This window comes from Cucurbita pepo, chromosome 3 (assembly GCF_057944985.1).
Source record: "Cucurbita pepo subsp. pepo isolate OVF chromosome 3, ASM5794498v1, whole genome shotgun sequence".
NCBI lineage: Eukaryota > Viridiplantae > Streptophyta > Magnoliopsida > Cucurbitales > Cucurbitaceae > Cucurbita > Cucurbita pepo.
This window is the reverse complement of record NC_141800.1, coordinates 15,034,409-15,059,465: the sequence shown is the minus strand read 5'-3', so window position 1 is coordinate 15,059,465 and position 25,057 is coordinate 15,034,409. Positions and strand designations below refer to the sequence as shown.

The window sequence follows — 25,057 nt, the reverse complement described above, 5'->3', positions numbered from 1 at the left end:
TGAAGGACAAGGATGAATGCCTTGAGCCTCAGCCCGAAGGACCAAAGCAGGTTAGAGGTTGCTGTTTGGTTTGGATAAGCAAGCTTTCATTTAGAGTTACTTAATTGGTGTTTATCCACTAAATTAAACTTAAAAATGAAAAAGAATACGAGATCCACTCGTGGATGAGTAAGAACAAAAACTATTCGAGTTCAACACATATGAACAGAAATATGTCTTTAACTAGTTCTACAATTCGCCGTTTTTCGATCTCCTTCAACCTGTTACATTAATCTTACAAGAACACTTTGTAGTTACCATTATTCTCCAGAAAATAACTGAAGATTTGTACATAAACAAATAAAGTAAACTGTTAAGCTGAAAACATACTTCCTTCTATCTGCTGCATGAAACTGATGGAATTCCTTAAAGTAAACTGTCGGAGGATGCATAATTCTTCAAATTTTCAGACCCATCTTTGATTTTGATTTGAACTAAGAACATATCTAGAAGATGTGCTAGGCGCAAGGACAAAGCCTTCTGGTTTGCGGGTGTGAGCCATCGCAAGAAAGCATTGGCTGTGCGCTGCTGTATAAGCATGCTCCTGGATTCTGGTATTTGTATACACTAAATATAAGAACTCTATAGCATAAAAAAACACAGCTGCTTTCATGCATCATTTCCTTTATAATACATTCAAAAGAAACTCTCAGTAAAACTTACATATCTGGGGAAAGTTCGGTTTTAATATCAATAAAGGAAGAACACAATCTATTTGAACTGGGTGAACATGATGATGAACTAAGTTTGGTTGGGTACCATAAACCCTTTCAATCTATTTGAACATCAAGTAATTCGGTGTATAAATCCCAAAATATCAGTGTAACAGTATGACATTTTCGTTCTTCCCACGCCTTACGTTCTTATTGATTATTCGAACCATAATCATCCAATCCCATTATGCCAACAAATAATACTGAGAATCACGTCTGATTATCAATACAAAAAGAAGAGGACAACATACCAGTTCTTTAGGAGAATTATAAGCAACTTCAGCAGGTTGATCAGGCCCAACACTTGGTAAGCAACCTCCTTTGCAGCTCAAGTATTTTTGCATACTATCCCAAAATAAAGAAAACAACATGAATATGAATATAAGAAAGTATACAATTCATAATTCATAAGTCATCTACCGTGCACAGAGTAATTGTAACGGTCTAAGCCCACCCGTTAACGGATATTGTTCTCTTTGGGCTTTCCCTTTCAGACTTCCCCTCAAGGTTTTTAAAATGCGTCCGCTAGGGAGAGGTTTCCACACCCTTATAAAGAATGCTTCGTTCACCTCCCCAACCGATGTGGGATCTCACAGTAACTAGATCCACTTTTTTTTTTATTCAAAAACACTTAAATCAAGAAAAATTCTAATGGCTTCATAAGAAATGGAAAAGAAAACAGAAGCTTACTCACATGTCACAGTGATTTAGGACCATAAGCTTGTTTGGGATGCATGATTGTCCATTTGTCTTGCAAACTGAATCACATGACTCTCCTTGTCTATCATACATTCAGTTCAGAAGAGTATAAGAAAGATGTCAAACAATGTAAAAGGAAGCAGACCTATAGATAACTACCCTGAACGATACCTTCCAATAATGACGTTGACACCGTTGAGTTTGAATTCTAGTTCCGTGCCATTGACTCCTACGAAGACCATTAAGTAGAATAAATGTTTTAGATAAGAAATTAGAAAAGAAAAAAAAAACATGAAAATGACATGCTTAGAAAACCTTATAAAAAATACAATCCTGATTTTGTAAACAAATCACAAACATGACAGAAGGACGGAAGAAAATGGAGTTCCAAGTTCTCTGAGGCGGTCATTCGGCTGTGGTTCATGGGTGGGTTTGGGTTACAAATTTGTTTGGGTTGGTTGGATTCATTCATTGGTTTATGTTGAACCGCACCGAGCTGAATTTATATAACTAATTTAACGAAATATTTGTTTGCTTACAAAATAGGTGAAGACAACCTGGGTACAAATTTTGTGAGATGGCTGAAGCCCACCGCTAGTAGATATTGTCCTTGTTTGGTTATCCCTTTCGGGCTTCTCCTCGAGGTTTTTAAGACGCGTCTGCTAGGAAAAGGTTTCCACACCTTTATAAAGAATGTTTCGTTCTCCTCCCCAACCAATGTGGGATCTCACAATCCACCACCTTCGGGCCCAGCATCCTCGCTGGCATTTGTTCCCTCCTCCAATCAATGTGGGATCCCCTAATCCACCCCCTTGCAAGGCCCAACATCCTTGCTGGCACACCACCTTGTGTCCACCCCCTTCGGGACTCAGCCTTCTCGCTGGCATATCGCATGGTATCTGGCTCTGATACCATTTGTAACGGCCTAAGCCCACCGCTAGCAGATATTATCCTCTTCGGGCTTTCCCTTTTGGATTTCCCCTCAAGGTTTTTAAAATGCGTATGCTAAGGAGAGGTTTCCAAGAAGGCTATTACATGAATGCAATTACACTGAATCTAAAAGAAAAAGTGAGAAAGACACCTGAAAATGGAAGATCAGCACAAATATGGCAACAAATGGAAAATGTAGAAAATCAGGGACTGCTAAAATATGAAACGCGCCTGAAAATGGTTTTTAAAAAAAGGTTACACATGGAACTTAACCTCTGTGCAATTATTTTAAAAATCATAATCCTTACGTGGTTTGAATTCATTTACTAAAGTAGCTGAACATTCCACTGCAATTTACAACCGCCAAAGAAGAACTCCAATCTAATTCAGCTTTATCAGCTAACCTGAAGAATATGACGGCAGAGAAAAGCAATGATGGTAATCGCTGCGATAAGCATTTTCGTGCACCTGAAAATTGTAAATTCTATCAAATAACTCAACTGTTAAAAGAAAAGATATGATGTCAGATTATGACGACACCTCCGAATTATGACAACACCTCAAATTTTATTTTAAACATTTAGAATAAAATATCAATGCAGGACACTTACAACACTCTCCGAATTATGACGACACCTCCCAACACAGAAATCAAACACACCGGCATATGTCCCTGCAAGATTTAGCGTAGTTTGAAATATTTAATTAATGTCTTTGGAATAACAAAATTAATTTTTCTATAAGTACATCATTACCTGCAGTGGAAGGCTTAGCAATTTTTATTTTTAGTATTTGCTCCCTTTTTGTCTGCAAGCAGCATCCAGAAAGGCGCCAATTTTTAGATTCCAGCTCAAATTCATAAGGAAAAAGAAGACTAAATAAAAACAGAATGAGGCATTATAAGAATCAAGAAGAATTCCATCATACCCTTGAAGGATCCTGGCAGCATGAAACACAATATTCGTAGGAATTACAACATTGTGAAACAAGATTGCATCCACTGCAAATTGTAAGCAGAAAAATAAATACTATGCTCGACAGAGCTCGAGCTCTTACACTCATCATGAGCCATCAAAGATTTATCTGGAAAAAAACTCACTGACAAGGAAATTTTTCCCCTTTCCCTAGGCAGCAACGAGATAGTGGATCAAAAGACGAAGCATCACATACATAGCCTGCATGAGGGCACAATAATTATGCTGAATGGAAGAAGTATACATTTAGGACTTTCCAGAAGTTACAAGTTCTGACAAAACATGTACGTAAAAAGTTTCAGGACTTTCCAGAATATTTAGTATTCTCTAGAATACTATAAAGATCTAGATAAGATTATAAGCAGAATACATGAGTATTGTCATAGCCAAGAAAGGCAGAGGTAATAATTGATAATTAAACTCAGATGAATATCTAAATAGAAGTGGTAGAAATTAATAATGAACAAGATGAAGGTATCACTGTAAACATTGACTAAGAAGAGCATAACAAAAAGCAGTAGGCAGGGCAGCACCAACACAGAACATCTAACAGCAGGTTTTGAGGCCAATTTAAGGGGTCTAAGATAGTCAATCTACAGTCTCCCAATTCTCTCTCTCTCTCGCTCTCTGCTGAAAATGGAGCTTAAACATATGGAAGGACTGTTTCCAGTTTTTGAAGAGAACTCTGATAATGATTTTGTATACAAGAGGGATGAGACTAACAACCACTCTAGTCAATCCACGCTCAAACATTCAAGAGGCCAAGGAAATATATTCAACAGCAAGAAGATTTGATCCTTGACAACAATGTGAGTCCATATCCTTTTGGACTGACAATTGGGGTTCATCTCCTCTCAAAGCTGCCTTCCAGACTTCACACTCTCTCAAGCCGCAAGAAATCAACCACTGCGGCATGTTGGAACAGAAATAATGCCTCTTGGGATCTTGGCTTAAGAAGACACCTTACAAAAGAAAAGATCATTGAGTTGTCCCTCTGATCCACTCTTTTACAACCCCCTTCTAGACCTACGGTGGAAGACCAATGGAAATGAACCCTAGATACTAAAGGTTCCTACAAAACTAGATATCTTTCTTACAAATTATCATCCAGTGGTAGTCTACATCATAAGAACCTATACACGAATATATGGAAAGGCCCCCTGGTGTGCCCTTTGTCAAAACCTTTCCTTCTTTAGGAAATCAGCCATGGACGCGTCAACGCTGCCATTTGGTCTTCCCCAGTGTTCCACTCACATTCCAGATGCTTCTTATGGGTCACCCTTTCAAGAAGGAAAAGGAGCACCTTATTTATACTTCCCTATCTTGGTGTAAATTCTCCCCATACTTTTTTTAATTACAGCCTTAAATCTCTTATAGCCCGCTGGTCTTGCTTTTTGTAATTCTCATGGCTATTTTAGGCAATATGCAATTCCATATAATAGCTCTAATGATTTTCCTTCTAAAAGTTAGATTAAGTGGCAGACATCTTCAAGATCAGAGATTTATCACTATGGCCCAACCAAAGAACTGTGAATCAAACAAATCCAAGTGAACTCGCACAAAAAAGAACAAAGAATTTAAAACGAACTTGTTCACCAAATTTTTCAAACACCCCTAATAAAAAAAAATTGAAAATAAGTAAAAGAAAGGCACATATTCAGGGAATTTCAATGTAACTGCAAAAAATGAAGAAACGAAGTAGCACTACGAGTTAACGAAAGAAATGCTTACCACCATCATCAGCCAGTAAATATCTTCCCTGAACAGTGCTCCTACATGATCTATTTACTGCTAACCCAATATTATTCCTTCAATAATAATAAAATAAAATAAAAAGAACAATAGTTTAGTAAACAAACTGAAATATAACCCAGCTATGATGGCATAGAAACAAAATGATATGAATATAGAACATACAGTATTTAACCCATCAAGAACGAAGGCAAGAAAAAATTGGAAGTCATAAAAGATCACGAGAAAATCCACTCGTAAAGAGCATTAAGAAAACTAAAGAGACTGAAAATCCATTTATAAATGGATTCCAAAATTCAAGAATCTAAACAGCAGCATTCTTCCGTTTGGTTTCTCTGTAATCGGGAACAGAACAGTACGAAAGGCCAAAATCCTAGAAAGAACAACGCAGATGGGATGAATTAGAAACTGAAAGTGAAAAAAACTGACCTGATAGCTGAAATTATTGAAGGAAAGAGGAGGAAAAATTGGAAGAACAAGAGAGATAAACTGATACGCTGTGTGGACATTGCGTTATGAACGTGGTGAATAATTAAACCAAGAGATGAGAATTGTGTGGGAAGTCGGCGTTTAAGCGCAGATTCGACGGCTTCCCGCCTGTCTGAGCTCTCCCTCCGTTCTGTTCTCCATGGAAATTGCTGCTGATTGAAATATATAATCGAACGAATTTTTTTAATGATTAAATTAAAGTCTTTTTTTTTAAAAAAAATAATAATTAATAATAATAATAATATATCAAAAATTTAAAACCTAATTAAACATTGCAATTTATGTATGTCAACTGTGTAATTTTAATAATCTTAAATTTTGAAAAATGTTATATTGAATTAATACACGAATAATTTTGTTATTTTTACATATTTATTAAAGAAACATATTGTAAAATATATTTTTATTCACATGAAAAATAATTTATTTTCGAAAGTTCTGATAATTATATCATTTAAACTCTAAAGAAGTGAATTAATTTAGTGTTTCTATTAATAATTTAAAATTATTTTTACTTCATTCTACAAATACGATTCATAATCTCATCGATTAGAATCCATTCATAATCACATAAATAAATAAAATGGATTGAAATCATATTGTAACAATGAAAAGACCATAAAAACTTCAAAAGGAACTTGACCAACTTTTGAAAGGGTGAGAGAACTAAGAACACTTCTCAAAATGTATATAAACAAGAACGTTTCAAGAATTCCAAAACAATTATTAGACATTGAAATGGGTATGGAGGAAGTCATGTACATTGATGCCAGTTACATAGCTAGTTATCTATAACTACGTTAGTACACAGCCAAACCAGATATAGCACTTATCAGCTATTGAGTTGATTATCAAAAAGAGAAGGATGGTCGAAACAATAGAATGAAATTGAACTCTCAGAAGTGAGTGAGTTGTTCGAGTTTTCTAGCCTGGAAAAATTTGCACCGTCCTTTCGCATTTGATTCAATTTCTTCACTCTTTCTCTTCGATGTGGTGATACCAACATTGCTTAGTCTTAATTGTTTCTTACCACTTCCACCCGTTGCCCCATCTTCATCCACTTTGTCTGACTCCCTGGACATCAAGCACATAGAAAAAAGAAAACTTACATCATAGTGATTCCATAATCAAAACAACTTCCATAACAACTTTGAAGTTTGAGTCAGTGTCAAGGAAGTATGAGAAGTTTCGGCGTCTAATTCTTTGAAATCCCACATCAGTTGGGAAGGAGAATGAAACGCCTTTTATAAGGGTGTGGAAACTTCTCCCTAGCAGACGCGTTTTAAAAACCTTGTGGGGAAGTCCGAAAAGTAAAGTCCAAAGAGGACAATATCTGCTAGCAGTGGACTTGGGCCGTTACAAATGGTATCAGAGCCGAACATCGGGCGATGTGTCAGTGAGGAGGCTGAGTTCCAAAGGGGGGTGGACATGAGGCGATGTGCCAGCAAGGATGCTGGGCCCTAAAGGGGGGTGGATTTGGTGGGGGTCCAACATTGATTGGAGAAAGGAACGAGTGCTAGCAAGGACGCTAGGCCCCAAAGGGGGTAGATTGTGAGATCTCACATCGGTTGGAGAGGAGAACGAAACACTCTTTATAAGGGTGTGGAAACCTCTCCCTAATAGACGCGTTTTATATACCTTAAGGGAAAGCCCGAAAGGTAAAGCCCAAAAAAGATAAAGCGGTGGGCTTGGGCCGTTACAAATTTTCAGCTCATATGTAAACAAATGGATCATATTATGCTTGTTTGATGATTTATGAGAAGCTAAATTGATGAACAGAAACTAGGCATAGCCATCCTAGGTTGGCCAAGCCGCAAAGGATTTTGAAGAATGGGTTCAAATTGTATGGAGGTCATGGTCACTTACCTAGAATATTACAATCTTGTGAGTTTCTTGACAACTAAATGTCAGGGTTTTGCCCTGTGAGATTAGAGTCTAAACACTCACTAATGTTTAAAAAAACACTGAACGTGGGTGTATCACGAAGTAGACCCGAAGAATGAACCAAAACTATTTGGATATCTAACTATTGTACAATAAAAGTGGGATGCACCAAACAAAACTATATTCTAGAATAAAGGAAGAATCATTCATTTTCAGTGAACAAATCAAGTTCTAATTTAGAATGGGAAAGAACCGAACATCTCAGTACATCAGAGCAGGATGATGATCCAGCAAGAATGCGAAGTGCATTACATCAATAAACAATTGTACATCATTAATTACTAAACTCCATATGATATTCAAACTTGTTTTAAGACTGCTTTCATTAAATCAATCCCACCATCACTAACAAACGCACTTCAAACAACATACCTAGTCCTATAGGGGATAACGAGCTAAAAGAAAATATATAGCATTTTAAACAACAAAGCCTGTCCTTTTTATACCGTGGAGAACATAAAAGGGCATAATGAGCTAATTCTGCAAAGAAATATAATACTTGCAAGGCAGAGTAAAAACTAACCATGATACTTCAACAATGTCTTTGAAATATGAAGTGCAGGTACCCCAACTGAAGCGGACCAATGTGGGGAACCCAAATACCGAGTGCTTGTGATCTTCTAACCAACATTTAGTTGTTGGATCTACATAGATTAAATCATAAGAGCACTAGTGATTTCACCCAGTGAAGTGAAAACGTGATTATAGTATGCTGCAAAAAATATTTAGAGGATGAAATTAACCTCCAGGGTATCCAGAACCAAAGTTTCTATGCATGTTTTCAGCTGTTTCCTCCAACGCCCAATCCCGCAACACACGATCTCTTGTGACCTACAAGTCAAAGTGATGAATTTGAGTGGGAAACGGTTGGAATGCCAGATCTTAAAAGAACGCATCAGCATTACCTTTGCAACTATGCTTGCCCCACTGACAACAGGATATAAACTATCAGCCTTCTTTGCAACTACAAATTTTACATTGGGAAATTTTTCAGATAACTTGATTCTGTACTTCTCAGGATCTCCAACAGTATCCACATAAACCTGAAAATAAATAGAAGTGATTGATCTAACATTGTTCTTGGGGCAGAACAAATCTGCAAATGACTTCAAATCATCAATTGATAACAAAAAAGTTTGAAGGCAATGGAAGATGAGATATGCTGAATGGGGATTTTCTTTCCCTCTATCTTATGGACCTGAATAAATCCTGAATATAACTTTCCAAAATTTAATTTTTACAGATCTTCCTCATAAAGAACGTGTCGCATCCTGCTAACTCTCATGAACGAATATACAAAGGCATACAAAAAATAATTGGAAGTTACCAAAGGCTATCCAATCTTCTCAAGTTGTTGCCTCTGCTTTCTCTGTTGAGAGAGTGTGTTCTTAACAATTTCTATTTCTTTTCATCAATCAATGGCAATTTCATTTCTTGTTGAAAGAAATACTATATTAAAATCGCATAACTGACTCATGAATGCAAGAAACCAGGGAGAGAGTTACCTCAGTTAAAAGAACTCCCATGCCTAGAACCTTGGTAACCAGACCCATTGCAGAGTCATGTGATATTTCATTTAGGTTTATCTTTACTCTGTTGAACAATAAAAACAAAAACTTCAGAAAAAAACCCAGGCGTGAAAGTTCTCATATGATACATTATGTTGGACTTAACATTTTGCCTTCCGTTGTTAAAGAATCATTATCCGTTAGCTTAGAGTGTTTGTGCAAATGAAAGAATTTATAAACCACCAAATACTGACTTATTTAGCATTTTGGATGAAAGTTCCCGAGGATCTATGACATCAACAGCCCATCCAATTGACTCATTAGCCTTCAAACCTTCAAATAATTCCTCCCTCTTCTCTTCTTTCAATGTTTTTGAGTCTAGATGCAAAACAAAACATCAAAAATTGGAAGAAAAGTAAACGAAACTGAAAAATGATGAAAAAAACTTAAAATAAAATCGGTAGAAGCATCAATTGTTTAGAAAAGCTAAACCTGCAAAATTCAAAGACGAAAGTTCTTTCAAATAGGAACGAGTGCAGTACAAGCATCCATACACCATTGGCCCTGAGATCAAATGCAGTAACATTTCAGAAACAAATTGGTAAACTAAATCATATCCGAAAATAAGATCATCGGAGAGGTGTTAAAGATGCAGAAATGGAAGAAAACGAATAGGAAAATAGAAAACCTAAAACAGGGCCTCGACCAGCTTCGTCGATGCCCATAACACAAGGCTTCGATGCCCATTTCGGGAGTGGATCTTGCGAAGACATTGCTGAGTTCTTCTCACTACGTCAGTTTACTACCAAATCTCACTTCCCCTCTTGAGCGTTTTCGATTGTGTGTTCCTTTTAGGTCGATTCCCGCCATGGAAGCTTTTATCTGATACCTCTCACAGCTTCCCGCTCAATCGCCCCTAATTCTTTACGCATTTTTGACAAAATTCTAAATAAATTTTAAAATGTTAAAAGAAAATTAACTCTTCCATCCTTAAATTTACAATTTAAAAATTGTTTACAATATTTTTATTAAGTTTTGATTTAAATTATTATAGAGGGGCAAAAATAGTACTCTGTAAATTTCATTTTTAAATAAATAAATAAAGCATATTATAGTATTTAGTAAAAGACACTAAATTATAGTAAATTACCTAATAATGACTCGTTTCACATATATTTTAATTATTTTACTTGGACATTAAATTTATATTGTATTACAATATTAATCAATTGTGTTAGTATTAAAATTAGATGATAATATAATCTAATAATTATATTTTATTGTGATCTTAATCAATCGAGTTATACTCAAATAGATGATAATATAATATAATAATTATATTAAATTATACTCAAATTAGACGATAATTAATCTAATAATTATATTGTACTAAAGTATATAGTACTACCATCTTAATCAATTAGACGATAATATAATCTAATACTTATACTACTATCTTAATCAATTAAGTTATGCTCAAATTAAACAATAATATAATCTAATAATTATATTGTACTACGTTCTTAATCAATTGAGTTATATTCAAATTAGACGACGTTATTTTCCTTGCAGTTTACAAACATGAGCATCTGAATTCTTTGATAAAACTCAAGCAAGCAAGCAAAGGAAAGGAAAGGAAAATGGAAGGTAAGTTTAATTAGGCATTTATGTGTGTATATATCAATATTAGATTTTTAAGGCAATAAATACCAATTCACCAGCAGAACAACAGAAGAGTGCACAACAACAGTGGAGCAAATCCATATAACGAACCATCCACACCATTCTAAACTCCAAATGTAAAGAGGTTACTAACAAATCTATATCTTATCGATATCTTCGTCCTCGAACTCGAGATAGTCATCGGCACCACCATCATCCTCATCATCGATACCACCAGCAATACCCTCGTTGAGACGTGTGCTCTCAGGAAGTTCACCATATGCCTTCAAAAGCCTTGCTTCGTCGGGCATATACTTGAGGATGACATCAGCTTTGTCATCCTGATAGTCGCGAAGACCCACAAGTATTATATCACCAGCTGCGATCCAAACCTTTTTGTGCATCTTCCCTCGGATATGGCAAAGACGCTTTGTTCCATCGATGCACATCGCCTCACACCGACCATTCCCTAACATTCTGAGAACCTGAGCATACTCCTGACCATCTTCCTTGAAAACAAGCTCACGCTTCTCATCATCTGCTTCGTTCTTTCCTCTCTTCCTGTTCTTTCCTCCCTTTCCCTTGTTCTTCGGCATGTTTACTGTTCTGTGTTACATTTGAAATGCAATGAGTAGTTGCAATACCACCAACACACAGTCATCACAACCTCGTAGACTCATATTTCAAGTCATAAGTACATATAATGTAGAACTCCAACTTTGCACTCTTGATATAGTTAGAATTTAGATTAGTCTTAACTACACAACTTCTGTCTAGTTAAACAAAACACAAATAAAGAAAATAAATTACAAAACAATTGCCCCAAATGTTTAAACAGCGCATACAAGAACAGAACAGCCACGTACTTATCATTTCAAGTTGGTAATGTTAGAAGCAAGCCATTTTTTCCCTGTATGCTTATATTATCTGCTAAACATGATATTATCTTTCACCAAACAATCCAATATTATCTGCTAAACATGATATTTTCAGCTTGTCTGTGGTGGAAGATAAACCGACAAAAAGATAAAAATAATCACAATGAATCTACTTGACAGACTCAGTAAATATGATATTAACCTAACCAAATATCAGAAATGAATAAACGAGTGCTTCAGAAACAGTGTTTCCTCGCATTTACTAAACAGAAGGTGAAGCCAAAGCCAGTTAGAATCAACATAAAAGAACCGGATTCAAACCCTATGTTACCCTTTCTTTTGTATACTGAGAAGGTATGGTTGGTCCAAAAGCATGAACTAGAGATTCAACAAATCTATTCTTGAATTAAACAAAATCATCTCTCTTCCCTGCATCTTTCTAATCAAGCAATTCAAATATTTTACCTCAACCACCAAAAGCAACCCACAGTATCTTCCTTTCTTTTGTTGATCTGTTCATCCAACCATTCTAGCACCTATTATTTTCTAAACCTTGGGGTAACTACCAAGGTATCACTTTTCCTTTTTTCTAAGTCTCATGTGGTGTTGCTCTAATTAATTGATGATTCCAACAAATATTAGTCTGTTGCTAGTTTGGATAATTGATATTCATGATTAGAGCGATTTGAAGAAGGAAAAACAGGTTAGGCACTTTGACGAGATTTTTCTTGGGGAAACAGCCAAGATTATCACTTTTCCCCTTTTCTAAGTCCCGTGTGATGTCTCTGTAATGAACTAACAATTCCCACAAACATTAGTCCATTACTAAGTCCCGTGTGATGTCTCTGTAATGGACTAACAATTCCCACAAACATTAGTCCATTACTAGCTTGGACATTTGATAATCAAGATTCAAGTAATTCGAAGAAAGGTTAATTAGTTGCTACGACGAGATTTTTTTTTTTCCCCTAAAATTGATCAAATTAACAGCTGTAAAAGGATTGGTACCCTCAATGCCTAGCTACCACAACTCAGAGGCGCAGACCAGAGCAATACTCATAATATTCCACACATCACATATGTCGATATCATAAATACATGATCATCAAGATTCGCCATATATAAAGTACATAATTAAGATAAAAGTGCTCTTGAACAAAGGATTCATTCCAGCCGCTAAAAAAGCAGAGAGGTACGTTTTCTAACATAGGCTAAAAAAGCAGAGAGGTACGTTTTCTAACATAGGCTGCAAAGAGTCATCTAACAATTTGAATGTTCAATAAATATTTTCAAACTGGGGCATCATCTCTCATGATCATGATTACTAAGATGAATCCTAGGCCCGTCCAACAATATTTTCACTTCTTATTTCTAGTCTTTTGCTTCGTACTTTGAAATAAGAGAGAATCATAAGCGTTATTTTTTCTTTTCCTTCTCCAAAATCATTAATTCCCATAATTTACATCACATAAGAGAAAAGATGCTCAAATTGAGAGGTCAACACGGTACTAAAAACGATCAGAACCTAGAAATTAGAAGGCATCCCTCTAATCTCCATATTAGGAAGATTTGAATCGTGCTGAACAAAAGGCAGATCATTCCAATCAAAATCACAAAAAGAACGCAGTCCTGATACAAGAGATTCAGTCGGAGGAAAGAAAAAGATCTTCAAAGCGACAAAAAAACATCAAAAAAAAGCACAAGAAAATTACATACCGAGGCGATCAGGAACCTGCCAAGCCAAGAATCGAGCTAGAGAGACGGTGGAAATGAGGGAGAGAGAAAGAGAGAAAACCCTAGCCCCTTCTACAAATAGGGATAATCGTGAAAGAGGGGAGGAATTGGGGTGAGCAAACCGACCGAACCGACTTCAGTCGATCGGTTTCGGGTCAGGCCGGTTTTGTACCTAGAACCCCGACCCGACCGAATACTTTTCTAAAAATAATTAAAAATAAAAGAAACCACGGATAAAAATTACCATTTTAGCCCCTTCTCTAATTTTTTTCCATTACTACAATAACATTTTATTATTATTAATGTTGACAAGAAAAATTACAATGGAAAATAATAAATACAATAAAAATAAAATCACACCTTTGGTTCGGGATAGGTACATTTTAGTTCTTCATGTTTGTGTAACGTCCCTAACTTTTATTACTAAAATAAATTGTCACTGCATATCTAATATGTGTGAAATTTATTTTAAAATATTAGCGAAAACTAAATAACAATAATTTTAAAATAATGAAAACACACATTTGAGCGCTCGTTTTGAGATAGTCACAAGTCTTTGCAAATGTCGCATACATAGACTTAATATATATATATATATATATATATATATATATATATATATATTTGTCATTTAATTTCTATGGCAATTTTATGGACGAAACCTTGATTTTCATTGCATTGCAGCTCTTAAAATCATTAGGAGACAAAATTAAAATTAGAATTAATCAGAGTCAGACTGTTATTCCTTTGACATTATTTACTGTCAAGAATAAGATCCATGATTTTTAAGAGGAATGAGACAAGTTTGCCCTAAAAATAGCAGGTGGTCTATTAAATCGTATCAACCTGTGTAACACAACCCAGTAGTTTGAGTTGGGTTTAAATAAATGAAAAGTTTATGCATCGACTCGATTCAATTAAATTAAATCGTATCAACTCGAAATTCTTATTAATTTTAAAATATACATTTTTACTTATGATACCATCATGTATCAGTATATTTAATTAATATTATAATTATTTTATTATTTACTCTTCAACCCTCTTTATAGGATGGTTTTTCAAAATACACGTTTAAATTGAATTGCATATGTTATTTAGATGTTTGAAAATAAAATTTGAACCAACCTGTAAAAAAAAAAAAAAAAAAAAAAAAAAAAAAAAATTAGTTAGATTGAGTTGAGTTTATTATTTAAATGGATTCAGTTATAATTTCGAAGTTCTCGCCAATTGGAATTGAATTCCTATTCCTTTTAGAATTCCAGAACTAATCCATAAATCTTTCTTCGTGCACAGGAGCGTCAAGCGTCTTCGTTTCGAAGAATTTGAGTTCAAGAAAATCCCAAATCCATTCTAAAATCCTTCGATTATGGAGTACAATCGCTATTTGTCTTCTTCCTCTGCTCCACATCTCGATCAGATGCAGCAGTTTGGTGAATCGTGGATCTCTACGGCGTTTGAGGCGGCGGAGATCACAATGCGGCCGGAAATAAATATTCAGCAGAATCAGTTGATTGAGAATAATCATTGTTTTAGCTTATCTAGTGATTGCAATTTTTCTTCTTCCTCTGCTCCTCCGTCGCCTCCACATCTCGATCAGAATCCGGACCTGGCGATGCCTTCAAATCAGATGACACAGTTTGATGAACCGTGGATCTCTGTGGCTTTTGAGGCGGCGGCGATCACAATGCCGTCGGAGATGAATATTCAGCAAGATCAGTCAATTGAGAATAATCAATGTTTTAGCCTCCCTGGCGAATCCAAAACAGAAGCCGAAATTGCTCTTGATAATTATCTTAAGATATATTCAGCGGTCGATGATCCTTTATCATATCGTGAAGGTTATGATTTTAAATCTAATTATGCCGATCCGTCGTCCATCGAACCTGTCGCTAATTCGAGCTCTAAGGCGGAGTTCGATCTCTCGAATTACAATCCGGCTTCGATGACAAATTTTTCACAGTTCAATCACTTAAATATCGAAGATATTGAGATTCAATTGCAGAACTTATCTACTCCGTCTTCGGCACCGGTCTGTAATAATTTGTCTGACATTGTAAACTCGTGTGAAGAGTTTGCCACCAAAAGAATCGCTACCGTTGCCTCCGCCGCCGTCCAATGCCATTAGAAACCGAGGCAGGACATCGAAGACCAAGAACGGGAATTGGTGTATACATGAGCACAAGTAAATTGTTGGATGATGGAAGTCCACGTCGGCGTCGGCGGGAATGATCATGGGTTTATAAGGGAGGAATACTAACTTCATTGATACCAGGCTTTTTGGGGAAGCCCAAAGCAAAGCCATGAGAGCTTATGCTCAAAGTGGACAATATCATACCAATGTGGAGAGCAGTATTCGTCTAACATGGTATCAGAGTCATGCCCTAAACTTAGTCGTGTGCCAATATTATTTATGTTGTTTTGATTGGTTGCAGTTTATTTTTGGTGGGGTTGAACATATTTGGAAAAGGTGATTGGAAAAATATAGCAAATGGAGTCGTGCTTACCAAATCACACCATCGGGCGGCTAGTCATGCTCAGAAATACTTTAATCACCAGGATAAAGAAAATAGAAAGAGGCGGAGTATGATATCAATACTGTCGATCCGATATTATTAATGCAAGTACGTGCGAGGCTAGGACTACCACCAATACAATCGCCACAGATGTGATCAGGCATTGTTTGTATTTTAGGGTTGTATTGGACTGCAAATTAAATGTATTATTTGCCATATATAAATTATTATAAATGATTAAGTTTTCACTACAATCACTTTAAAAAAAAATTCTTACACAGGCCAAAGAGCTACAGATTGCTTCATAATATGTATTTATTTATAATTTTTTAATCGAGAAAATAACTCAACCCGACTAAAATAGAGTGGCAAGAAGTTTGAACTTAGATGGATAAATCACTGATTAAGTTTATAAAATTTTAGAAATTTTTTTTTGACACCCATCTTATTTATAATATTTTAAGCAAGAAAATAACTCAATCATTCTTTATTGGTGACCATTGTCATGAAAATCACGAATTCGATTCTTGAAAGTCATAATCGGACCAAATAAAGTGTCTCTTACATTCCTTTAACCTTTGAAAAGATAGCGGTTTCATCAGATTTGTGGTAAGGAGTTTGACCTGACTAAAATGTGGTCGAGAATAGAAAAAACAATAATGGACATAGCAAATATCCATTAATACAATAAAATAGTGACAGTCGACCTTATCGTAATTTCAAAGTGTGATGTCCCACATTGGTTGGTAAAGAGAACAAGTCACCATTTATAAGAGTGTGGAAACCTTCTCTTAACAGATGCATTTTAAATCCTTGAGGGGAAGCCCGAGAGGGAAAGCTGAAAGAGAACACTGTCTGCTAGCGGTGGATCTGGGTCGTTACAAATGCCAGCCTTCTCGCCCCAAATGGAGGTAGACACGAGGCGGTGTGCCAGTAAGGACGCTGAGCCCAAAAGGGGGTGGATTTGGGGGCGGTCCCACATCAATTCGATAAAGGAATGAGTGCCAGCGAGGAGGAAATGAAATTAAAAATTTAATATTTAAGATTTTAAAATATATAGACTAGTACGAAGTTCCTAAATGTCACGGAGCTTATCTGCACCAATGTGAGTGAGAATTGAGAAGAAGGTCGCCGTCGGAATACAGTTCAAAGTGGAAGAGCTGTTCATGATCCTTAGTTAACTCCCACTTCCACTCACAGTCTTCTGAGTTTTGATCCTTTCTTTTCTCAATTTTGCGGTTGCTGTTGCGTGTTTAGCCAGCAACAGAGATGGATTCCGACGATAGGATCCCGCTGAGTGAGCGTCCGGAGTGGTCGGACGTTACTCCGCTTCCGCAGGACGATGGTCCGAATCCGATTGTGGCGATCGCCTACAAAGAAGACTTCGCTGAGGTCATGAATTACTTCCGAGCTGTATATCGAGCAGATGAGCGTTCTCCTCGCTCTCTCGACCTCACTGCCGAAGCCATTGCCATGAATCCTGGCAATTACACTGTAATTTCTTTCTCCCTCTCTTTTTTCTGTTTTCTAATTTTTCTTGGAAGTTTGGTGGAGTGGAATTCTGGAACTTGCAGCATCTTTGTATATCTGTTGTTCAAGGACTCGATGGCCGTTTAGATTTAGATTTAGATTTGTACTTGGACTGGGGTGGATGAGTGATTGATGATGGGCTTCATTTGTTTTAGGGTTTGATTTTGTCGAGCAGAGCTATCTATTTTAGAATCGATGAATACATTTACGCAATTATTTTGAAACTGCTTTGCTAGCCTAGGTACTTTGGCTTGAACTAGTTATTGCAATATTTATACGGAAAGAGGAATGTGTTTAGTTATTCAATATTGATCTTGGATGCTGCAAAAAATGTGTGTTGCTCTCATGTCATTTATCTTTGCCTTCTGTGTCCCAGGGAGAATTTCCTAGGATAATCGAAGGTTTTGTGCCACTTGTTTCATTGAATGCTTTTTTTTTTTTTTTTTTTTTTTTTTTTTTTTATTTTTTTTATAGTTTTTGGCTAGTTTAGCTCAAAAGGATATGCCTAAAAATAATATAGAAAGAGAGATTCAAACAGGCATCCCAACTTTCTTGCCATTTCCTATAATCTCATGATTTCCTTCAGTTTTTCCTCAACCCTGATGCTTCTTCAAAAGTTCTAATTAGTTTCATTTCTTGTTCCAACAAAAAAAACGGACTCCTTCTCTTAAACCTTTTGTGGCCACGCATTCTTCTTATAGGTCTTCTATTTAAGAGTGAAAATATTTTCTTCAACATATACACCCTTTAATGCAATAAATCCATTGATTTTGAAACCCTTTCCTCTCTAAATTCCCAATTGACTCTATCACGTGCTTTCTTTATATCCAGTTTAAAGATCTCCCTTACTTGTTTCATATTCTATAATCTTCCACTACTTTCATTTCGAATTAGAATAGGATATGTAATTTGTCTGCCTTTATTGAAGGCACTTTATCACAGTGAAATTCTTTAAAGAGTAACCTCTGGCCTCTTAACTTTTAACTTTGGAAAGAGCTTTGTACATGCAGGCCACTAAACTTTTGAGTTGAAATTTTCAGATTTTAGGGATGAGAGGAGGGATGTGTGGATTTGGAGTTCTAATCCTTGGAGGGGCTTCTTCTGTACTTCACTCTTTCGCTGTTTATTGGACCCTTCTCCCATTAGATACTGTTTTTTGGCCCTCTGGAAGATCAAGATTCTAAAAAAGGTTAAGTTCTTTGTCAGGCAGGTTATCCACAATCGTTTGAACTACCTGGAGAAATGCTCTGATGAAAAGCATAACAAACCAGAATTTAACAAAGAATAAGGAGGATGGATTTCCATTAGATAATTACCTTTAACTTATAGGAATTCTTGCACTTTCCAATTCACAAACATTTTGACATTCTAATTAGGATTTCTTCTAAAACCTTCAACAGGTTGGATACTTCAACCTTGTATCAAGGTGGAAAAGAATGTTAGTGGTTTTCTTCCAACAACAATCAAAATCATGGGGATGTTTCGCCTTCTGTTCCCCATCAGCCCCAAAGTATTATAAGTTAGTCTTAAGTGACTATTTGAATGCCCGAGATTTATTTACAAATGGTGTTAGGACATGAAATGGATCCATGCAACCTTCTTTAGTAACCACGAATGTTGAAAAATGGTTATCTAATAACAAGGGAAATTTTCCTATATTATGGTAGTATGAGTATTACTCCACATTAATTGATTTCCATGCCAACATCTTTTAAGAATGATGTAGGTCCAACAATATTGAATGATTCTTTAAAAAAGAAAATATCCTAGCATGAACCTAGGGAGTAGGTACTACGAGAATACTGGACGTTTTTCGCTGATAGCAAAACATCAATTGGGTTATATGGAAGGCCAATGAATGATCTTTTGGAGGGAAAATACATTTTGATTAACCAGCATTTGTGTCAATCAACCATCATTAGTGTGGAATTTGAAAGTCAGATGGACATATAGATCAAACCCGAGGGATTCATAAGGAAGCAGAAAGGTCAAGCTGAAGGAAGCTTAAATAAAACCTTCCACCTTCCAATCAGCCGAAAGATCATTTAAGCTAGAATTTTAAAGGGAGAGAATAAACATTTTCATCTAGTTAAATTTTGGAAAAAACCAACTCATAGAACCTCTCAAAAGAGGGGGATTTGTTGTTGGATATCTGGTTGTTCCTTCCGTTCATAGGGACTATAAAAGCTCCAACAAGCTGTAACTTGAGAAACTCCATCCCATCACGTCGAAATGTTTAAGAATGTAGAACAATGGTCATTTTCGTTGATGAAGCTCAAATGCATGGTAGAGCTGTTTTCTTTGTTGAATATGAGAACACTAAAGCTATGGTTGCAAAAAGGTGAAAAGCTTTTACACCAATTAAAAATCCATAAAGATGGATAGATCTAATAATTCCTCCAGGCTTCTTTCTTTGTCTTGGAAAATCCTATGAAAGAATTATTACGTATTAGTAGTGCAGCACGTGTCAATTCAGCCTTACGAACTAAATTCAAACTTCAATTAATTTCATTAAAAGCTTGTAGACTTTTTAATTCAACCTAAATACAGATCATTCTAAAACCTACACTTGTTGTAATGAGCTTATGTATAAGGTGGTTCATTTAATTTTACCTTTATAAGAAGGTTAATGAAGTTTTTTCTTCTTTGCAGGTCTGGCATTTCAGGCGCTTGATACTCGAGGCTCTTAATGTTAATTTACATGATGAACTAAATTTCCTTGATGACATTGCTGAGTCTAACACCAAAAACTATCAGATATGGTCAGTCTAATGTTTGAATTAATGAGCTTGAAGTTTTTCCTTTTTATTCAATTTTTTAATCTGTTGCTTGATATTAGGCTGCATTTAAGATATAGAACAGACTATGGTTTACTTAATCGAACTTAAAATATGAAAGCATTGTAGCTTTTTTCTTACGTTAAGTTATCACAATCAAATTATATGTAATATTTCATCTTTCTTTCAAGAGCTGGAAATGGCATTGGCCTGCCTGGTAATAAAGCCTCCTAGCAAAATGTGTTTTTGTTTTTCAGAGGTGGAGGTAATTGCAGTAAATAATTTTTTTTTTTAGTTCAAACAGGTTTTCTCGAGAAATGTTTTTTTCGGTGGTAGGCTAGAGTTTGTACTATTTCGTGGGGGATGTGGAGAGAGAGAAACAATAGAATCTTCAAAAGGGGAGAGAGATTTTATCGGTGCAGCGAGAGAAACAATAGAATTTTCAAGAGGAGAGAGAGATTTCATCGGTGGAGCGAGAGAAACAATAGAATCTTGAGATAGAGAGAGATTTCATCAAGTTATGTTAGGTCCTTTGTCGTCATTGTTTATGCTTTTTTGTAATTATTCTCTAGGTGTCATTTTATTCGACTGAAGTTCCTTCTTGTAGTTGGCTTCCTTTTTGTGCACTTATTTTTCTATATGCCCCTATATTCTTTCATTTCTTTCTCCATGAAAGTTCGTTTTTCTCATAGAAAAAAAGCTAAATTATATAACATACCCTTTTACTTTCAAAAGTTTTAAGTATATCCTTAAACTTAAAAAAATAAACTAAAAAATACTTTACTGTTAGTTTTTGGAGGGAAACCATCAGTATTTTTTTTCAAAAATACCTTTGAACTTAAAAAAATAAACTCGAAACTTTACATAGAGTGATTGAGATTGTGAATGTCGTCCAACATTAAATTTTTGACCTACTTGTTCTTTTTATCCTCTCTTCTATCAGTATAGGCCTGCATGAATTTTTGTGAAATATCTTTGCAGGCACCATAGGCGATGGGTTGCTCAGAAACTGGGAACTGATGCTTCAAGAAAAGAGATTGAATTCACCAAAAATATTCTCTCTCTTGATTCCAAAAATTATCATGCCTGGTCTCATAGACAGGTTTGATCTCCAATCTACTACAGTTTATTGTTATTCTAATCTAAGCAATGCAACTTTGGCTTTATTTTTCCATCCAGATTTTATTGACATGGTTTTGTTAATTCTAATGCAGTGGGTTCTTCAGGCACTGGGTGGATGGGAAGATGAACTTGACTATTGTCACGAGCTCCTAGAGGAAGATGTTTTTAATAATTCTGCATGGAATCAGGTTAGCGACATGTTTTATATCTACTTCTTTATCTTTGAACTAAACCCAAATAACTGGAAAAGGAAGCATTTATAGATGTAGAGGCACTTCATTAGGAATATATGTAGAGCTGGGTGGTAAAAAATATAGTATTTTTGGCATAAGATATTAGGACTTTACGGATAGGTTTGTTTGAGTTTGGTGGTTAAAAATATAATGGCTTTGGGAGCTGGGAATTTAGGCAGGCTTTTATTTATTTATTATAATCTATTATAATTTTTTTAGGAAACAAAACCATATCAGTAATATGGTGAAATGTATATATATTTTTTTTTTGTAGGTAAGAAGTTAAGCATTTATTGAGAAAAATGAAAAAGTATACAAGGACATACAAAAAAACAAGCCCGACAAAAGGAGACCAAAAACACTACCTACTAGAGGGACTCTAGTCCATTCAAATCAAACTAAGATCATAATTATAAAATGGCCGAGTGACGGACGCCCACAAGGAGGCATCAAACCTCACCACCTTCCAAACCTCGTCACACGATCTCTCCACCCCTCTTAAGACTCTATTATTCCTCTTTTTCCAAACACCCCACAAAATGAAAAAAAAAAAAATAAAAAGAAAGAAAAGAAAAGAAAAAAAGACTAGAATGCCAAAAAACTTTCCCCTTTTCTTGAAAAGGAGAACTCAAGAGCACGTATGGAATCTTAGCATAACTGTTCCAATTCCACACAAAACATAAATCGAACAAGTTCAGCGCCAAGACCAGAGAGTTTGAACAAACTGATAGCCCCCCAACAGATGATGCAATTCGTTTGACCAATGCCTACCAAGGATCCACTACTATGAGAGCAACGCAAGTAAGAATACTTTTGAACTCAGTTCATGGCATTGACTCTCCCATGTAAAACCTGTTACGCAAAACTTCTTCCTAGGATTTTAACCTCCTAGAGTGAGGAGAAAGCAAATGTGAACTGAGGCGGAAAAGGGACAGATAACAAATGAAAGAAAGAACGCAAGAGAAGCCTCCAAAATAATCTGGGGTAAAAAACCTGAAGTCCCGACTCCCTCGCACAAGCGTTGATCATGGAGAATAGAAAGTAAGCCTGCGACATCTAACGTTCTCTGTCAGAAAGATGATGACGTTTGAAACTTAAGGACAATGAGGAGGAGGAATCCACGGACGGTCCTATCATGAATAATTACAAGAAGCTAGTTCAATGTGTAATGAGTAGATAAACTGTAATTACAAAAAGGAGGATTTAGCTTGCTCCAAGATAATGCTAAGAAAATATAGAGTTGATAAAAGATGAGAATTCATGCTTCGCATTGTTGAAGAGGGACTGTTTTCTTCAAACCATAGGCGCCATAGGAAAGCTCTCATGAAATTCAGCTAAGAGTCTTTTTCTCATCTTTGAAGGGATGACCAAGTAACACATAAGAGAAAAGGGAGAATATGCCTGCATAGGCCAACAAAATTCCAGCCAAAAGTAGATAATGTGTAGCTCCAAAAGTCATTTGCAAAAGCACATTTCCATATTCTGTATACATAATGGACAGCATTTTCTTATATCAATAGTGCTTGGAGGGCACCGGGCCTCTGAATAGTGCTTGGAGCTTTATAATTGTATTTTCTTATATCAATAATATTTCTATTAATTTAAACCATCAAATTGGTATTAGATTAGTGACTGTGGCCATCGATCAATTATGGGTAAAAATGTAAAAATTGCTGCTTGAAACTAAGAATATTATGGAATTGATAACCTACGACAACAAAGATGTATAAATAGATTCAAAAGTATTCTAGATATAAGTTGGAATAATCAGATCCTGAAGATGAATGGTAGCAACAAACAACATAAGAAGAAACAGCCTAGCAACTATGATGAAAGATCAGAAAACAAAACAGGGAAGCTCCTTAAGGAAAATTGTATCCTTGAACTTGTCTTGTTTCTTTCAATTTGTATCCTTGAAAGTGTCAAATAGTTCAACGACTTATTAGATACAAAATTGAAAGTTAAAAAAATCTGTTAAGATACTTTTTAACGTTTTGGGACCAAATAGACACAAACGATATTAAATTTGTAATTTAACCTTAAAAAAAACTATAGAAATGGGTCATGAGTCGATGGATAACCCTCTTGTAGTTAACCAAATGCCAATGCCCCTTCGAAAGTCTTGGTGGGGATTCTATTTTACCATTTTATCAAAAAGATTAATTTTACCAATTAGATTGGGGATTCTGTTTGATCTGTGTCACATTTTTGGTGGCATGCCTATTGTCTGTTTCGAAAGGCTTCATCTAGATTAAGAAAATAAATTCATGACAAGCTAATCCTTTGTTCCTTCCTAACATGCAATTCTGAGGTTAGAAAAATTAGTACAAATTGAAGCTTCTCGGCATGGATATTATACTGCCATGCTCCCAAGGATTGAACATTTGTTTCTTTTTAGATTCTTATTTACTAGTTCTTTGCGCATGCCAAACAAGAAGTACAAAAGCATCTTTCAGGGAACAAATTTGTATGGAGCAACAGACAGAGAAACCCTGGTGTTAGTGGACTCATTGCCTTGTTTTCTAATAATTTTTTTTTTATATATAATTAAAACTTTTCCGTGGGGCATGAAATTACTTTATTCTTTTCATCCTTTAGTTTGGTCAAGTTTCTTGAATTTTTCCTGTCACGAATGCCATATATTTCAAGGTTTTGTTATAAATTTCTATTTTAGACACATAATTGTCTTTCATATAAAATATTGGATAATGATCTACTATAATTTAACCATTCTCAACTTATTAGTTTAATTCTTCTTGCATTTTTATGTTGTTTGTGGTAGAGATACTTTGTCATAACCAGATCTCCATTACTGGGTGGCTTAAAAGCCATGAGAGAGTCTGAAGTGAGTTATACTGTTGAAGCCATTCTTGCTCATCCTGAAAATGAGAGTTCTTGGAGATATCTGCGCGGACTATATTCCGGTGACACACACTCATGGATTACTGCCCCACAAGTTTCTTCCGTCTGCTTGAAAGTTTTGAGCGGTAAAAGAAACTTCGTATTTGCTTTGAGCACCCTGATGAATCTTCTCTGTCATGGTTTCCAACCAAGCCAAGAGTTAAGAGATGCTGTTGATGCTTTGAGGACACCAGACGACAGTCCAACAGATCCCGACCTAGCCAACACTGTGTGCTTAATCTTGGAACGTGTCGATCCAATCCGTGTTAACTATTGGCTCTGGAAGAAGAGCAAGCTTCCTCAGTAACAGCAAGGCCAATCCATCAGCTTCTTTCAGCCATCATGAGGTTCCTTTTAATGTCCTCTGTTGAGAGTTGGATTAAAGATACACGGTTCTTAGTGACCAAATATTGAGGATTATACTCAGGCCAGTAAAGATAACTCTAATTCAACGTGATGTTGCCAAAAAAACATAAAAATAAAAAATACGAACTTGTTAGTTGCTAAATGGTGAGCTACTTTCTGTTTCGCTCGTATGCTGAAAATACGTAATGTCGAACCAAGTTTTGTACATTCAATATCATTAATTCCTCGTGATTTGTACTAACGTATATCATATATCGTACATGATATCATATATGTGAAATAATATATTA

The 25,057-nt window shown here is 35.7% G+C and overlaps 4 protein-coding genes across 5 annotated transcripts; 1 reads left to right on the top strand and 3 right to left on the bottom strand.

Annotated features, from left to right (window-relative positions):
* Window positions 1–136: 136 nt before the first annotated feature.
* LOC111790656 (glycosyltransferase family protein) lies at window positions 137–5,752 on the bottom strand. Its single transcript, XM_023671653.2, has 11 exons — window positions 5,537–5,752; window positions 5,087–5,163; window positions 3,481–3,556; window positions 3,309–3,381; window positions 3,137–3,188; window positions 2,993–3,054; window positions 2,786–2,849; window positions 1,623–1,680; window positions 1,447–1,533; window positions 1,004–1,097; window positions 137–590 (listed from the first exon to the last, which is right to left on the bottom strand). The coding sequence occupies exons 1-11, from the start codon at window positions 5,614–5,616 to the stop codon at window positions 498–500; spliced, it is 816 nt and encodes a 271-aa protein (XP_023527421.2). The 5' UTR covers window positions 5,617–5,752; the 3' UTR covers window positions 137–497.
* Window positions 5,753–6,254: 502 nt separating this feature from the next.
* Window positions 6,255–9,974, bottom strand: LOC111790654 (Polynucleotidyl transferase, ribonuclease H-like superfamily protein). The gene is made up of 8 exons (XM_023671651.2): window positions 9,737–9,974; window positions 9,541–9,612; window positions 9,303–9,426; window positions 9,046–9,133; window positions 8,446–8,583; window positions 8,284–8,371; window positions 8,064–8,184; window positions 6,255–6,670 (listed from the first exon to the last, which is right to left on the bottom strand). The coding sequence occupies exons 1-8, from the start codon at window positions 9,819–9,821 to the stop codon at window positions 6,493–6,495; spliced, it is 894 nt and encodes a 297-aa protein (XP_023527419.1). The 5' UTR covers window positions 9,822–9,974; the 3' UTR covers window positions 6,255–6,492.
* A 722-nt stretch (window positions 9,975–10,696) lies between these two features.
* On the bottom strand, window positions 10,697–13,463 carry LOC111790653 (eukaryotic translation initiation factor 1A). 2 transcript variants are annotated; one of them, XM_023671649.2, is made up of 2 exons: window positions 13,305–13,463; window positions 10,697–11,316 (listed from the first exon to the last, which is right to left on the bottom strand). In XM_023671649.2, the coding sequence occupies exon 2, from the start codon at window positions 11,304–11,306 to the stop codon at window positions 10,869–10,871; it is 438 nt and encodes a 145-aa protein (XP_023527417.1). In that variant the 5' UTR covers window positions 11,307–11,316; window positions 13,305–13,463; the 3' UTR covers window positions 10,697–10,868. The 2 variants fall into 2 exon arrangements, with proteins under 2 accessions (XP_023527417.1, XP_023527418.1); XM_023671650.2 differs by having other exon boundaries at window positions 10,697–11,311; window positions 13,305–13,459.
* A 3,448-nt stretch (window positions 13,464–16,911) lies between these two features.
* FTA (farnesyltransferase A) lies at window positions 16,912–25,008 on the top strand. The gene is made up of 5 exons (XM_023671648.2): window positions 16,912–17,332; window positions 20,021–20,130; window positions 21,127–21,247; window positions 21,360–21,455; window positions 24,283–25,008. The coding sequence occupies exons 1-5, from the start codon at window positions 17,108–17,110 to the stop codon at window positions 24,706–24,708; spliced, it is 978 nt and encodes a 325-aa protein (XP_023527416.2). The 5' UTR covers window positions 16,912–17,107; the 3' UTR covers window positions 24,709–25,008.
* Window positions 25,009–25,057: the final 49 nt, after the last annotated feature.

Excerpts from the sequence above, each read along its gene's own strand:
- LOC111790656 (XM_023671653.2), bottom strand. The coding sequence starts at position 5,616 with ATGTCCACACAGCGTATCAGTTTATCTCTCTTGTTCTTCCAATTTTTC. Across the intron at positions 1,681-2,785 it reads TCTGCCGTCATATTCTTCAG|GAGTCAATGGCACGGAACTA; the intron begins GTTAGCTGATAA and ends TGGTCTTCGTAG. Across the intron at positions 591-1,003 it reads ATAATTCTCCTAAAGAACTG|AATCCAGGAGCATGCTTATA; the intron begins GTATGTTGTCCT and ends TACAAATACCAG.
- LOC111790654 (XM_023671651.2), bottom strand. The coding sequence starts at position 9,821 with ATGTCTTCGCAAGATCCACTCCCGAAATGGGCATCGAAGCCTTGTGTT. Across the intron at positions 9,613-9,736 it reads TGGTCGAGGCCCTGTTTTAG|GGCCAATGGTGTATGGATGC; the intron begins GTTTTCTATTTT and ends ATTTGATCTCAG. Across the intron at positions 8,584-9,045 it reads TGGGAGTTCTTTTAACTGAG|GTTTATGTGGATACTGTTGG; the intron begins GTAACTCTCTCC and ends ATTTATTTTCAG.
- LOC111790653 (XM_023671649.2), bottom strand. The coding sequence starts at position 11,306 with ATGCCGAAGAACAAGGGAAAGGGAGGAAAGAACAGGAAGAGAGGAAAG.
- FTA (XM_023671648.2), top strand. The coding sequence starts at position 17,108 with ATGGATTCCGACGATAGGATCCCGCTGAGTGAGCGTCCGGAGTGGTCG. Across the intron at positions 20,131-21,126 it reads ACCAAAAACTATCAGATATG|GCACCATAGGCGATGGGTTG; the intron begins GTCAGTCTAATG and ends ATATCTTTGCAG. Across the intron at positions 21,248-21,359 it reads ATGCCTGGTCTCATAGACAG|TGGGTTCTTCAGGCACTGGG; the intron begins GTTTGATCTCCA and ends ATTCTAATGCAG.